Source organism: Petaurus breviceps, unplaced genomic scaffold (genome assembly GCF_028583685.1).
Source record: "Petaurus breviceps papuanus isolate PSGF00001 unplaced genomic scaffold, PetGlider_PUasm1.0 81, whole genome shotgun sequence".
In the NCBI taxonomy this organism is placed as follows: Eukaryota; Metazoa; Chordata; class Mammalia; order Diprotodontia; family Petauridae; genus Petaurus; species Petaurus breviceps.
In genome coordinates, this window is record NW_027186546.1 from 8074127 (window position 1) to 8089541 (window position 15415).

General features: G+C 36.0%; 1 protein-coding gene across 4 annotated transcripts in view; it reads right to left on the reverse strand.

Annotated features, from left to right (window-relative positions):
- LOC138176135 (scm-like with four MBT domains protein 2) overlaps window positions 1-15415 on the reverse strand; it is a 311257-nt gene that overhangs the window by 24468 nt on the left and 271374 nt on the right. For all 4 annotated transcript variants that reach the window (XM_069106903.1, XM_069106904.1, XM_069106905.1 and 1 more), the window contains one exon: window positions 6381-6490. In XM_069106903.1, coding sequence (XP_068963004.1) covers window positions 6381-6490 — 110 coding nt within the window. The remainder of the gene's footprint in view (window positions 1-6380; window positions 6491-15415) is intronic.

The window sequence follows — 15415 nt, forward strand, 5'->3', positions numbered from 1 at the left end:
AAATAACTGGCCCTGTAACCTTGAGCAAGTTACTTAACCCTGATTGCTTTAAAAAAATTTTTTTAAAGCTCAGAAGTATAAATTCCAAGGAAGAGGAAGATAGGACATTGAGATCAATGTAGAGCAACTTACCAACCTACTCAGATATTTAAAAGACTTATACAAATTGTGGAAAGGGCAAAAATAATAAGAGAAATCAAGAAGTCTGGCATGATCCTATAAGAATTATTAAGACCACACCTGGCCCCAGAGAAGAGATGATAAAATGCATCTCCAATCTCCCCTGCAGAGACGGAAGATCATGAGTAGGGAACATAGATACTGACACATGCATGCACGCACACACAGACACACCTTTAGACAATCAGTAGATTCTTTCAATTGGCACTCTGTTCTGTGTTCTGAAGTTGTAGGCAGTTTTATTATCTTTTCTTATATTATTTCTTGAATTATGGTATTCAAGTTTTTTGACTTGTCATGTTCTCCTGGAACAGAGGTGTGTTTACACCTTACTGCTTAAACTAGACTAAAATGCAATTAGGAAATATATAACAAAACAAATACAAATGCAACACAACGTAGATAATGTTACTATGTGATTTCTAAACTAATATGTAATCTGTAGGGATCCTTGTACACAGTTTTGTGACCACCATTTCTATGTGAGTTTGAAACTACTCTTCTGAGAGACCTGTGATCCTTAACTTATCTCTATATATCCTGTCCTTGAGTTCAGATCATATTCTCTTTAAATGATAACTGTTTTTTGCTTCTCTTCTTCCAGAATATATATTGCATATATTTGCATTCCAAATCAGTTATCCTCTCATTTGTTTTTTGGTGAGATTTATTCCCCTGGATTCAAATTCTTCTATTCTGTCAATTATTTCTCCTATGTAATCCATAAATTCTTTCATAATTCTTATTTCTCTTTCAAACCATTCAGGGCCCTCTACTTCATCAGGTATTGGTTTCTTCTCCTTTGTCTTGCAATACTTATTCACAGATACTTGATTTCTTTTCCCTGATCTGGAGGCCATTTTCTGTTCTGTTGTTAACGTCCTTAGTCATTTTCCTTCCTCCTGGTATCTTCGGTAATTTCAGATTTTCCCCATTATTTTTCCCTTCTGATTCCTTCCCTTGTAATGGTTTTTTACCTCAGAGCCATTTCAGTCTCTTCTTACATTGGGCAATTCACGTTTCACTGGTCTTGAGCTCAAGTTTCTCCCCCAAGCGACTTCTGGAGAACACAAGTGGTCCCAGGTAAGCAGCTGGGCTCTCTTCCTCAGGTCTAGTAGAGTACCTCCTAGCCACAAACCCGTCCTGCCCTGGTTTTCTCTGTTCTTAGTATTCTAGTTGGGTACTTCTGCAGCACAGAGCACTGCCATGGTGTTGTACCCTGCCTTTTGGTTTTCCCTGGAATAAAGAGGGAGGAGGGGGAGTTGAGTTCTGCTACAAGCCTGTAGGCTGCCTTGTACAGCCCTGCTTCTGGAGTCAAGTAGGAAGTCGGGGACAGGTTGCTGAGTGAGTTGGTAATTAGGCTTTAGCTTCTATGCTTTTTAGCTCATTGGTTCTTTTTCTCTTTCATACTTAGTGTCCTGGACCATGGAGAAATCTGAAACTGCTTTGTCACTTGTACACAATTCCTATTTTGGAAAGGTTTGAGAGGTCATGAGGATCAGAGAAAACAGTCTTCCATCTTGTTGGTTGTGTAACCCAGAAGCCTCCACTGCATGAACTGTCAAACATGTATAATAGGATGATAATAGACCATGAACTGAAGGGACCTCAGAGGCCCTCTAGGCCAACACTAACTCTTATTTTACAGGTGACAAAACTGAAACCCAAAGGGGTAAAGAGACCTCCCCAGGGTCACAGAGGCAGTAAGTGGCCAAGCCAATTTTTAACCCAGGATTTCTGACTCCCAATCCAACACCCTATCCACTGAACCATTCTGCCTTGTGCTGGCTTAATTATGCTGAATTGCTTGTTATGTCCTCGTTTAAAAAAATTTCTCTGCTGTAAGTGATGGTTCTCTGGGGAGGGTTGTAGTGATAAATACATTCAGAAATGAAAGTGAAGTAAAAATGATGTTTGATAATGAAATTACTTTTAAAAAGAATAGTAAGAGTGCTAACGCTCAAAATAAACTGCTAAGGAATTCTAGACATCAAAAAGTTTTTGTTTTGTTTTTAAAAACTATAATGGCTAAAATGAAAAAATTAAAGAAAGCATAGGATCTATGTTCTGGGTAGGGACTACAATGACAGAAAGCAGGCTTTTCAATATGGTGGCAGTTGTGGTGGTGTTAGTGGTAGGAGCAGCAGCAGCTAATATTTACATAGTGCTCACTATGTACCAGGCATTGTGCTAAGCATTTTACAATCATTATCTCACTTGATCCTCCTAACAACCTTGAGAGATAAGTTTAAGCAGTATGTCCAAAATACTGGAGAACAAGGAAATATACAATAAGAGAGTCTTTTCTGCCAAAATATGTAATAGTAGCTGAACTGCATATAACGGCTATTTTTATTTTTATCACTGGTATTCAATAAATGGTCATTAATAAATTGATAAACACCTTAAATACTGTTTAAACACTGTAAGAACCTCTTATGGGAATACTGAAAGTCTTTCTGACACCATATAAGTGAATAAAAAGATGTCAGAAAATTCCTATAGAAGATATATGGTAGTTCTTATGTAGATTTATACCATCAAGACCCTTTTTCCAATGATATTTTAAATTCCTTCCAGTATATAGGTTTTTACATTTATGTGAAAAAGCAGGAACTATGAATGATAATTGATAGTAATCTCCTTACCTCGATGAATAATCAAAATTCTATCTTTCTTTGAAACACTGTTTGCAATTGATTCAGTGACATATACCTTTGACAGCTCAGTGAATTAAATGCAAGTTAATTTATTCATGACAGCAAGGATTTCTGCCTTTCAGCTAAGTGGGAAAGAGCTCTCTCTCCTTCCTTTCCGACTAAAGTAAACAGCAAAGTTGTCAAGATCTAAAAAGCTGTCATTCTACATCAGAAGGAATGAGGTGACTCAACATGTAGTATGATAACACTAACATTCCTGCTGACTATAAACCTGTCATCATTAGCAGCTGCTCAAAGATACTATTGTGATCTAGCGCACTTGAAACCCAGTTGAGACAGACATTTTCTCATTATAAGTTGCTGTGTAAGATTCTGAAATGGAACTTACTGTCATATTTGATATAAGAGGTAATATGTTGCTTTTAGAATATGGCAGGGCCAGATTTCACAATGCCTGTTTTGATTTTATTAGGCTGGATTTAATAAAAACTCCGATCGACTTGGCAACACAGAAACTAGTGCAAGCTCTGCAAAAAGTACCCTCTCTGTTTTCTAGCATTTGGAACAGGATCCTTATGCTCTGCCACTGTTATGAAGGACACTCGGTACAGAATTCACTTGAGAAGGAATCCCCTAGGGAGAGTGAAATTCTCTGGATGCTCCTATCTGCAGATGACATTTTGCTGATAAGAATCAATCCTGATACTCTAAATTAGATCTATGATCACTCAAAAAAAAGTCCAACCTAACCATCCATACAGTGTATGTATGTACGTATGTATGCATGTATGTATGTGTTATGTGCACATATATACACACATATACATAAATGTATTGTGCATGTATATATCTTGGATAGGCACTACCAAAGACAATGAACTAGGCCCAACATTAAACAGAAGGAAGAGTGAAGCAAATTATGTAGGGCTTTTAATGACCCCAAGCTTCTTCCTGAAATAAAAACTTATCATTTTATTATTAACAGTTTCTGGTGATGGTGTACAACTTTAAATTACAGAATGCTAAATCATTGAGAAATCAAAATGAAGTGTGTCATCCAAAAAGCAAGGAAAAACATAAAATGAATATTATTAGGCTAGAGTACAATACCAACAATGTACAATATGAACAAAGTATCGCATAAGTTACTGTTAAAGAGATAAATGGCCAGGTCTTGTAAAATGAGAGGGATGGCAGTGTGTGGGTCATATGGGTATTCAGGTAATCAAGAGATCTTGATGAAGGCCCCATCAAGTTAGGTTGACCCCCTATGTAAAATTAAGGGAAGGGTATGGATAAGTGTTAGACAAAATGAAAAAAGCAGAGGAGGGTCTATGATCTATGTTGATAAAAGGAAATACCCAAATCACTGAGATCACAGATCCACTAAAAATATTCTGTCTGTATCTATTAGATTTATTCCATGTGCACTGAATTTGGGGTTATATTTGGGGACCAAAATAAAAAGATTTTCCTGGCTGTCCAGAAAAAGGCTCTACTATTACTGATGCTTTTCTTTTTAGTGGAGGAGAAAAAGGTAATTTTAGAGGAGAAAAGTTCCAATTTCCCTTTTCTGTGCCATATATGATATTTGTAAGAATGAGCTGCAGACAGACTTTCCCTAAAGCTTTCTTAAAATTGAGTGGATAGGGGCGTCCAGGTGCCTCAGCAAGTAAGAGCACCGGCTCCAGCGTCGGGATGACCTGGATCATATCCGGGCTCAGATACTTAGCACCACACCCAGAAATAATAACTGGCCGTGTAACCTTGAGCAAGTTACTTAACCCCGATTGCTTTAAAAAAAAAATGAGTGGATAGAAAAATTAAGTATTTGAAACAATGTGATGCTAATCTTTGAGAAATAAAAGAGCAGAAGGACAAATCTAATAATACTTCATCCAACAGAATGGATATGCTACAATGCCCATCAAAAACCAAAAACAACCCCCCAAAAGCCCTTGAGTGTTTTATAGATACTTTATACCTTGTATTGTCTAGTAAAGCATCATCATCCCATCAGTGATTTCAACAATAAGTCATAGTTCAGAAGATGTCCCTGAACATATACCTGGAGTGCTAGTCAATTGCTGGCAATAAGTGGGATGTTCAAGATAAGGATAATGCCATGTGCTAGTTTTTCAAATATACAGTGAGCATCAAAAGGAGATGATGAACTTATATTGGAGAAGGATTAATTTAGGTTAGCTCTAAGTAAAAAATTCTTGATTCTTAAAATTTTTAGCATGCTCCCTAGGTACTCTCTATGCAGGATGCAACCTCTTCAAGGGAAAGAGGGATGCATACACAAGATAGGAAGTTCCTTAACTTTTTTGTGCCATGGCCCTGTGCCCCTACTCAGAAAAATGCTCTGAAGTGGGTCAAATAAAATGTACAGGATTACAAAGGAACCCAGTTACACTGAAATTACTCAATATTTTTTAAAAGGTTCACGTATCGCAAGTTAAGAACTCCTGGACTAGATATATATAGATTCTTATTCTTTTTTAAACTTGTCTTCAATGTATACAATGTGCCAAGGGTGAAGATGAAAAAAGTGTTTGCACAGTATGAGTTGGGAGGAAATATGGATTCCAGAGGAAGTAAGCCAGTAACAGCTAATCTATTTTGGGGCACTGAGAATTTTTTAAAAATCATCAAGTTTCAAAGCATTTTTTTAACATATAGTTGTCTGGAGCAAAGTACTTTCTCTATCACCTATGTATTCTTACATCCACTAAAACATTTGGCTGAGGGCTCTGAAATTCATATTTCAGGAAACTGAAAGCAATGTAAAAATTTTCTCCTTCAGTTAAGTTTACCTGCAATTCAATGGAGATAAGAAGAAAATATCTACCATCCCAAGAAAGAATCACTACCACCCACCTCCCTCAATCTGCCCCAAAGAAATGTGGATTCTTAAAAAAAAGAACACTTCCAGAGAGCAAGGGCTGTGTACAGATAAGTACAGATTATCAATATAGTTAGGTCCAGATTTGTGTGAATAAGGAATTCCCCAAGGTAGGTGCAATATTCTAATTTTCACTGCCTATTTCCAAAGGGTTGGAACCAATTACCATATTTTATATAATTATAACTTTGAAAAGTACGAATTCAAATATAAATGACCACTTCAGGGGATTCATTATTTGTACTAATCATGGACTTGTATTAAAACATGTTCTTCATGTATATGAGAAGTCTTTCTCCTTTATATCCACCAAAGCATACATAAGTTTACTTTAAGGCTACAGTATCATAGTCTACTTTTCAAATGAACCAACCAGATACTTGCTACTGAACAATAAAAAAAAAAAGACTTTCAAACTCATACTTACAGAAATATATTGCCTAAGTTCCTGTCCAAAAGGTAATTGGATATAATAAAACTCATATAAATCTATATTCATACATAGCATATATTGCTTCTGGACAATACTTTAACCTCCTTTAGTTTTTTTTAATTGCTCATTATTGGGTCAATAAGACATAGCAAATTAAGCATTACTCAAAGCCAGGTTTTCCAGAGTTGAAAACACTTACTTTGCTTTCAGGGTCTCCTCCTGGAAATTCCATTGTGGGTCTTCCACAAGCTGTAGTTCCCTCAATACCCTTCCTGGCTTGTAAGCTGCATTAATTACCATGCTAAGAACCTTTGGGGGGGAAAGGGGAAAGAGAAAAACACAAAGCAAAATATTCATTATGGTGAACTTCAATGAGGCAATTTGGCTCATTTGTACAGAAACAAACTATCACCCTCACACTTAAAAGCAATAACAGCTTCACCTGAGTTAAGTGAAACATCTTGGTTAAGTGTGATGAAATCACCTTGAAAGATAACACTAAACCGGTTCATCACCAATTGGATAAGCAGGTGATGACCTCAATCCCACTGGTTAGTGAGCTACTCGTTATAGAGAAGGAATTTACTTTTTTAAATTCTCCCAGAATAAACTAATTAAAACCACTTCTAAGAACAAAAAAACCACCATATTTCTCTGACAGAATGTTGTTCTGATCATTTATTTAAGAACTATAATACAGATGGAATAAAGAAAAAAGAGACAGTCTGCTTATTTTGTCATTTCCTGTGCTGACAGAACCATTTATGCCTAAGCTCTGAATAGGTGTAGCTAGGTAACAATCCTCTTCAGTTTCCTTGGAATTGTCCCAATTTATGAGTATGTAATCCCTGGCAAACTTCCCCAGAAACATATCTATTTAGGAGGCTTTGGCTCTGGGTCTAATTCTCATATGCCTTTGCCCTGACTTGGCACTTCCAACTCAATGGCCAAGAAAATAAATATCTGATAGTATCTTCTCTAAAAGTTATGTTGATAATCTTTTGTTTTTATGCCACAGTCCTCTCCTGTGGTATACTACCCTAATTGATGCTCCTCTGAAATAAAGACAAATAATGAAACACAAATGGGACAAAACCAGCCATGTCTAGAAGAGTTGGCAATGTCTCCCATCTGTCCTACATATTACCTACCCAGGGGAAGGGATTGTGTTTCATAATCCATCCTCTGGGACAAGAATTGGTCATTGCAATTAATCTAAGTTCCATGGCCTTTAAGTGCTGTTTTCTGCAATAATGTTGTCATCAATGTTTACATGGTTTTCCGGGTTCTGCTTATTTTACCTTGCACTACATTTCATACAAATCTTCCCATGTTCCTCTGAATTCTTCATATCCATCATTACATACTCTATTACAACTTGTTCAATTGTTCCTCAACTGGTGGCTACCCACTTTGTTTTCAGGGTGTTTTATTTTGCTTCCACAAAACGTGCTGCTATGAATATTTTGATACATATGTGACTTTACATGCTCATTTTTTTTCACAATGAGTGATCTGAAGACACTTTTTTTTCTCCCAAGTCTAGCCAGTATAAACCTGAACACAGCCTAAATCAGATTATACCAACTTTTCAGAGAGATTTCACGTTGGGGGCACAGACTATATATGGAGTTACCTATATTCAGATCAATATAGCATTTCTTCAAAGGCTGAGCATTCAAATGCATGCTCCCTCAGTTGAACTGAGGCCCCTATTCACTTCAAGGTGTTTTAACAATGAATAGAGCTAGGAAACCTGAATGCTCTGGCATAGTCACTTTTTAATAAACAGATTATCATCATCTATTTATATTTATTGAATTCATGGCATGGAGGTATTTCTAGTTGGAGATACTGCCTAAGGAATTTGAAAGGACAAATCGGTATGGAAAGAAATATGTATGTAGGAGGAAGAGGGGCTAGGGATAGAGTTCCACAGCACCCCACAAAAGAAAAGGATACTAAAATATTTTTAATGCACAGAAGAAAAGCTAGACAGCTTCACATACAAGCAAAACAGTTTTGGAAGTTGGATGTTCAATTTATTATACACTTAAAAAGAAAAGCAAGTTCTATATAATGTTTAGTTTCATGTATAATCTTATATGTATACAGAAATACTCATTTTATTATGGGTATTTAAGTTCAATTTTTAAAAATCAAAAAATACATAGAAGACTGGTGACATAAGTGTTCAAACAGAGCAGAAATTTTTGCACAACAAAATAAATTCTAAAAGTGAGAAAAAATAGCTTATGTAATAGATGGACTGGCGCTATCAAAAGTAATATGCATTAATGCAATGCTGCATAATTACAGCAGGCATTATAAACCAATAAAAGATGAATGCTCAGCCCCTAAAGAATTACCATACTGACCCAAATACAGACGACCCTCAAATGTTGGCTGTACCCTCACAATGAAGTCTCCCTTTGAATGCAAACAACTTGCTTTGAAAATTTGATGGATATCAGAAAACAAATTTTTTTTCCTTCACAATTAAAATTAATTCTAACACCATTCATTCATACCATAAAAGGTACATTGCAGGTGTTCTCTTCTTCCTCAGGTTAGTATTCTTCTGATGTTCTGAGGGTCTAAAATTAAAATGTCTCTCCATCAACATGTTTCAAGAGCTATGCTAAAAGGACACAAGAATGAATTACAACTAGTTCTGGTGTGATTGTGTGTATGTGTGTTTTTATTAGAATCAGCATTTGATTTTTATTGTTGGCTGTCACTACACTTTATGGGAACTGAGCTTTAAAATAAATCTAATTAGAGCTGGCTGAAATAATGTACAAAGTGTTTACCAACAGACAATAAAATTTCAGCTGATTCTGTTCATTCTTTTCCGCTGAGAAAACCCCAAGAGCTACATTGCAGTAAGCTGAAATGCATTTTGCTCTTGTGAAAAAAAAAAGACCCATCTAGCTAAATTTAATACAGGAGTAGGCAGCAATTACATTGTACAAAACGCAAATGTTGGTTGTACCTTTAAAATGCGGGTGTAACATATCATTCATCTCCAAATTCTCTTGGCCTTTTGGCAAAGAAGCGAAACTGCTCCCCAAAGTAGCTTGAAGGACTTTTTAGCCATTCCCATGAAATAGCTAGGGAGGCTACATCAGCCAAAGAGCTTATCTGGATTTGCTATGCATATTCCAAGAGTTTCTAGTGTATATGGTAAGGGCACCAAATGATAACAATGGGGCAGTGACCCCTGAGGATGGTGCCCCTGGCAGCAGGGGATAAGAGGAAAAGGGTCACAAACGTGGAATCAACAGATCTTTGAATCCCAATTTGCTGGTATATAGGTGGCAAACAGCATTCAAAAAAAGGTGCCTTATGCTTCTTATAATACAAAGTCCTATGGGCTCCCTCTGAGAATCACTATGGAATCATCCTCAAACATTTATTGGATGCCTACTGCCACAACTAAAATATATTCCTGTTAAATCTAAACAAATCAATGCAACCATTATCAACACCCTAAATCATTTACTCAATAAGTATTTAATGAATAACTAAAATGTATATAACATTGTAGAAAACTCAAAAGAAATACGAGACTATTTCTGCCTACAAGAAGTTTACAAACGAGTTTAGAAAATAAGACACAAGGGTTATTTTTTTTAAGTAAATATACAAGATTAATTACTCGTGGTACCATATGGGGAGTATAATAATTTGATACTCTGCCTAATACAATAATATAAATGGAATTAGACTATGAAGTAGCTCAACTGTAACTTGATGTACCCTTTCATAAAGCTTCTCTCATAAATACTTGGTCCCTATGCCAAGAACATGCTGTGATTTAATTTTTAGCCTTGAAAAATTGTTTTAATGCAGAAATTAATTGCTGTTTTATAGAAGTTAATGATAAGAATATTTTTAGTCAAAAATGTATCAAAGTAGTGTGGAAATTTTTTACAAGGAGGCAAATTAGAAGAAAAGCTAGAGAAAAAAAATGGTGCATAGCTTCAATGCAACCTGTTTAACCAGCTGTTAAAACTCTGGAAAAAAAGGGATCGTGACATTGATTCTGATTGTAAATATTTTTAAACAAATTTGCTGTTGTTCAACCTTGTCACATTCTTTATGACCCCATTTGGGTATTTTTTTGGCAAAGATACTGGAGTGGTTTGCCATTTCCTTCTCCAGCTCATTTTTTACAGAAGAACAACTGAGGCAAACAGGGTTAAATGAGGCAAACAGGGTTAAGTGACTTGCCTAGGCTCCTATTGTATTTGTGGCTAGATTTGAACTCAGGAAGGTGAACTCAGGAACTGGCTCCAGCCCAAACACTGTATCTACTCTACCACCTAGCTGCCATTTATAAAGCAAAGCTAAATCATTATTAGCAAGTAGTCACTACCACAAGGAGACTAGAGCTGGGAAATCATCTCTCAGGTTTCCACTGGTTTCCTGGCTAAGCAAATGGACATGGCAGGGAGTAAAGGCCAACACTGTTAGGAGCTGAGCAGCTAGTAGCAGGCAGCCCACAAAATTCCGGAGTGCAACTAGAACCAGATTAAAACCTAAGTGGGATATGTTTAACAAGATAAAAATATGATACAACATAAATAATGCTAATTTGTGGTTTTCAAAGTCACTCTGCAGCCCACAACCATCCATTTCTTTTCCATTTCTATTCTCATTTGACACTACTGGTTTAGAATTGTTCTTTGTAGAACAATTAAGGGGATGCAAAAGACAGCAAGTCGTATCACTTCTTGAATCAGTCGAAAGCGGCCGGGGAGTGAGGGGGGAAGCATCTGTACAAAGCTTACCATCAGATAAAACTAAATCAGATCCTAAGAAAACTTACAGATGGAATGGGAAAAGGGCAACAAAGACACAAAAATTATACAGATTTGTCAATGTTTCTACAGCAATCTAGGGTCAACATTAATTACATGGCAGCACAACTTTTGGACTGGCACCACAGAACTCAAGGAAATAGAAATGTTATGAACATGAAGTAAAGAAAAGCAGACATATAAAACCAAGCACCAAATCCAAGCCACAGGCAACAACACAATTATAAAAGCACTGAGGATTGGTTTTTAAGATAACTAAGGTAGGGAAAGATAACAAAAGGATACAGAAGTCACAAATGGCATTATTTATTGAAAAAAAAGTAAGACGACATTGAAGATAATTAACAAACACAAATGTCTTTCTTAATTTTATGAAATCTTTATGAGAGTCATCTACATATTTCTAAGTATCCTTGAAGAAAACAAAAGAAACAGGAAAGCTTTTGCAGATTATTTTCTAGAGTAGACACTTTTTCACAGGGAAACAAAAAATGAAAAAGGTAGAGAATACAAGGTCCTTTCATTAGATACAATGTTGAACAAGGACTTAGGAAAAACTGAGATCAAATACCACTTCAGAAACTATTTATTTGATCAGAAACTAGTTCTGGTCAAGTCATTTATCCTACCTGCCTCAGTTTCCCCAACAACAAAATTTGGACAAAAACAGCACCTCTCTCACAAGGTTTTTGTGAAGATCAAATGAGATAACATGTTATCTTAGCATTCGAGTGTTACATAAAGGCTGGTTATTGCCATTTTTTTTTATTAATACCAAAAAACAACTATATACTGGAGACAATAATACAAAATGCATCCTTAGAGGCTCTCTTCTAAAAGAGTGTCTCCCACACACAGATCTTACAAGATTCCTTAATACATATTTATCACAGAGAACTTTTGTTCAACTAACTCCTGATAATCAATTATTAACTGAGGCATAAAACAAGGAGATCTTCACTCACCAAAGGTACTTAACCATCATCATAAAGAATGTCCTGCACACATTACATACAAGTGAGAGATTCCCTATATATCAGGGTTTTATAGAGGTCTATAGAACATCATGGGGTCTACCGATAAATTTCAGGGTGTCCATGAATTTGGATAACGGGACCTCACATCTTTATTTTCACTAACTTCTAATTGATATTTAGCATTTTCTTCAATTATTAATTTTAAAAAGCCATTTTTTTCTGAAGAGTCCAGAGGTTTCATCAGACTATCCAAGACAAGAGAAAACAAAAAGATTAAGAACCCCTGCAAAGAGGGTGGGCCCTCCAGGATCCTGTTTGAAATTGATATTAAATTGATTGTACTATGCCCAAAGTACTATAGGGCTACCAAAATATTAACAGCAGAACTCTTTGGTGGTGATAAAGAAGAACAAAATCAACGTCTACCAATTGAATAATAATAACAATAATAAACTGTGACATAGAAATATAATGGAATATTATTAAAGAGTAAGAAATGACAAATATGAAAAATCAGAGAAACATAGGATGATTTATATGAAGTGATATAGGGTGAAATAAGTAGAAACTGAAAAACAACATAATGATGACAAAATGGTAAATGAAAGTATCACTAAAAGGAGGGTGAACTCAGAGACCAATCCCACAGTCAGAGAATAGATAATGAAACACATCTCATTCCTATAGTAAAGATGTAGCAATCTACTAGGACAAAATGTTTTACAAATTATCAGATACAATCACTGCATTAGGTGTTTTTCTCAAATGTTTTCTTTTTTTTTCCTGTCATGTTGGAGGATTCAATATGGAGAGGAAGAGAATTTTTCTCAAGAAATGTCTGTGATGCAAAACGAAAATAAAACGATAAAAATGCCATAGGGTTTCCTCACTAAGGTTCATACCTATGCAAAAGAGTCTGACCTACCCTACTAAGTCACATAACGAAAAACAAGTCAAGGAAGGATGCTTTATTCCCTAAATTGTAGCCCATGGAGGAAGACTATTAGTGCATGTTTTCTCCCCTGATCAGATCACATTTGGGTTACTGTGTTCAGGCTAGGTACCATATTTCAGCAAGGATATTAATTAATTGGGGAATATTCAGAAGAGGACAAATCATGATGGTAAAGGATCTCTAATTCATCATACAACATGAGTAACAATTGAAAAAACTGAAGATATTTATCCAGAAGAAGAGAAACTGTGTTCTGGTATTAGAAGAGCTGTTACATTAAAAACAAGCTTAGACTTTTTCAGCTTGTCCCCAGAGGGCAGAACTAGGAAAAATGGATTGAAATTGTAAATGGCAAATTAAAATTTGATGTGAAGGAAAAATTTCCCAACAATTAGAACTATTAAAAAAATAAAATGGGCTGCCTCAGGTGGAATTCCCCTCACTGGAGATCTTGAAGAAAAGGCTGAATTACCACTTGTTGAGCATGATACAGAGGGGATTCTTGTTCAGGTATAGGTGTTTCTGAGATTCATTTTATTTTATTTTATTTACTTTTTGCCTTTTGGAGGGCAATTGGGGTTAAGTAACTTGCCCAAGGTTACAGGTCTAGTTTTTTTGTGTGGGTGTTAAGTGTCTGAGGCCGGAACCGAACTTGGGTCCTCCCGATTCCGGGGCCGGAGCTCTTACTCACTGCACCACTTAGCCGCCCCAACTGACATTCATTTTAATTCTGAGATTCTGTATTACTCTGCACAGTCATGGCAGATAAGGAATGAGAATACAGTAACAAAAAGAGACTGGCCTGAATTGAATTTAGGAAATTACACACATAGCATTTCCATTAATTTTAAGATGATCCCTAACACACAAAAGCAATTTTAATACATTTTAATATGATGATGCTATAGATGACTATGAATCATGGGAAACTGTGATCTGTGAAGGAACAAAAGTTGAAGTGACCCAATGGGCAGTGGAGAGATACATGACTGGCATAGCTGGTGGTGTAAATGGGGAAAGTGAATCGCTATTTACATACATGTAAAACCAGTATACTCTTATGCCACTAAGAACCTTCTGGCAAACTATAATATCCTTTATATATTGTAATAGTTTCTGGTTTGAATTTGATTTTGCCTAATACTAGTTAGTGTCCCTCCCACTTTTCATGAATTGGCAATAGCATGGAAAATTTCAGACCACCTTTTCACTTGAAATCAACTTAGATTTTATGCATTAAATACTATTTTTTTAAGTAGTATATTATTGGGTTCTGATTTTCACAGTCTTATGACTTTCACATAAAGTAGAAAAGTGAAAGTTGAAAAAAGATGAATGACTTGATGTCAATAAGAAGAAACATTTATTAAACACCTACTATGTGCCAGAAAGGAAAACACAGTTCCTATCCTGAAGAAATCATAATTGAATGGGGAGAAGATAATATACAAAAAAACTATATTCAAATAGGAAAGGAACTAGCATTAAAAGGGTTAGGAAACAGCTCCTTACAGAAGGTGGGATTTTAGCTGAAGAGGGGTGAGGTGATGGTGGTGGTGACAGTGACAGGGTGGTAGACTAGTACTTTGGGAATATCACTATGACAGCTGAGTGGAAGAAGGGAAGTATAGAAAGCTTGAGGCAGGGAAACCAAAAGTCTATTGCTAGGGTGGGGGCAGGGTCCCTGAAGAGAAGTGGGGCATATATAAGAGATGCTGTAAAGGTAGCATTGACAGAATTTGGAAACCGACTAGATATGGGGAATGGGAGTTAAGGATGACACGTAGGTTGTGTACCTGGGTGCCTGGGCTCACCACCTAGGTAAGGAAAAAAGAAATATAAGGAAAAAGAGATCACATCTGTATTACTTGCATACAAAGAAAGATGAAAATGATATCAAGTAAGTATACAGTTGGAAAAGGTGAACCCATCACATAACAAACAGATGAATAATCAATAATGCCACAAGCATACGATGCACATTTACTAATTAATATTACAATTGTTAGTAAATAGTCTCCAATTATTCCCTTGGAAGAGAATATATTCTTTGTTACCCTTATTATTTCTATTATTAATTCAAACTTGACAAAACTGCCCTGAAAGAAGTTCCCTTGCTTCTACTAAAAACTTTTAACTTGGACTTCACCTTCATCAAGGATAACAGTTTCCCCAGGAAGTATCTTTCTCCCGCCCCCGGTCGGTTTCTCTGACACCCCTTTGAAGACCTAGTGATTTAACCAATTTAGCTTTCTGAGTATTTTCACATTTGGTCAACAGTGATTTTACCTTTGTTGTTTAATTACTTATCTTTTGGGCTGGGAAGCTTGTTTGTGATCAATAACTTTCTTGTAGCAGTCAAGCTTTTTATATAAATTTTTCAGTCTCTATGCTTCCCAAATATCTATCTTCCATCATTATAGAGCTGCTAAATTTGTTGGGTAGTTAAGTCTGTGTCTGTAGCACATGTTTCTTT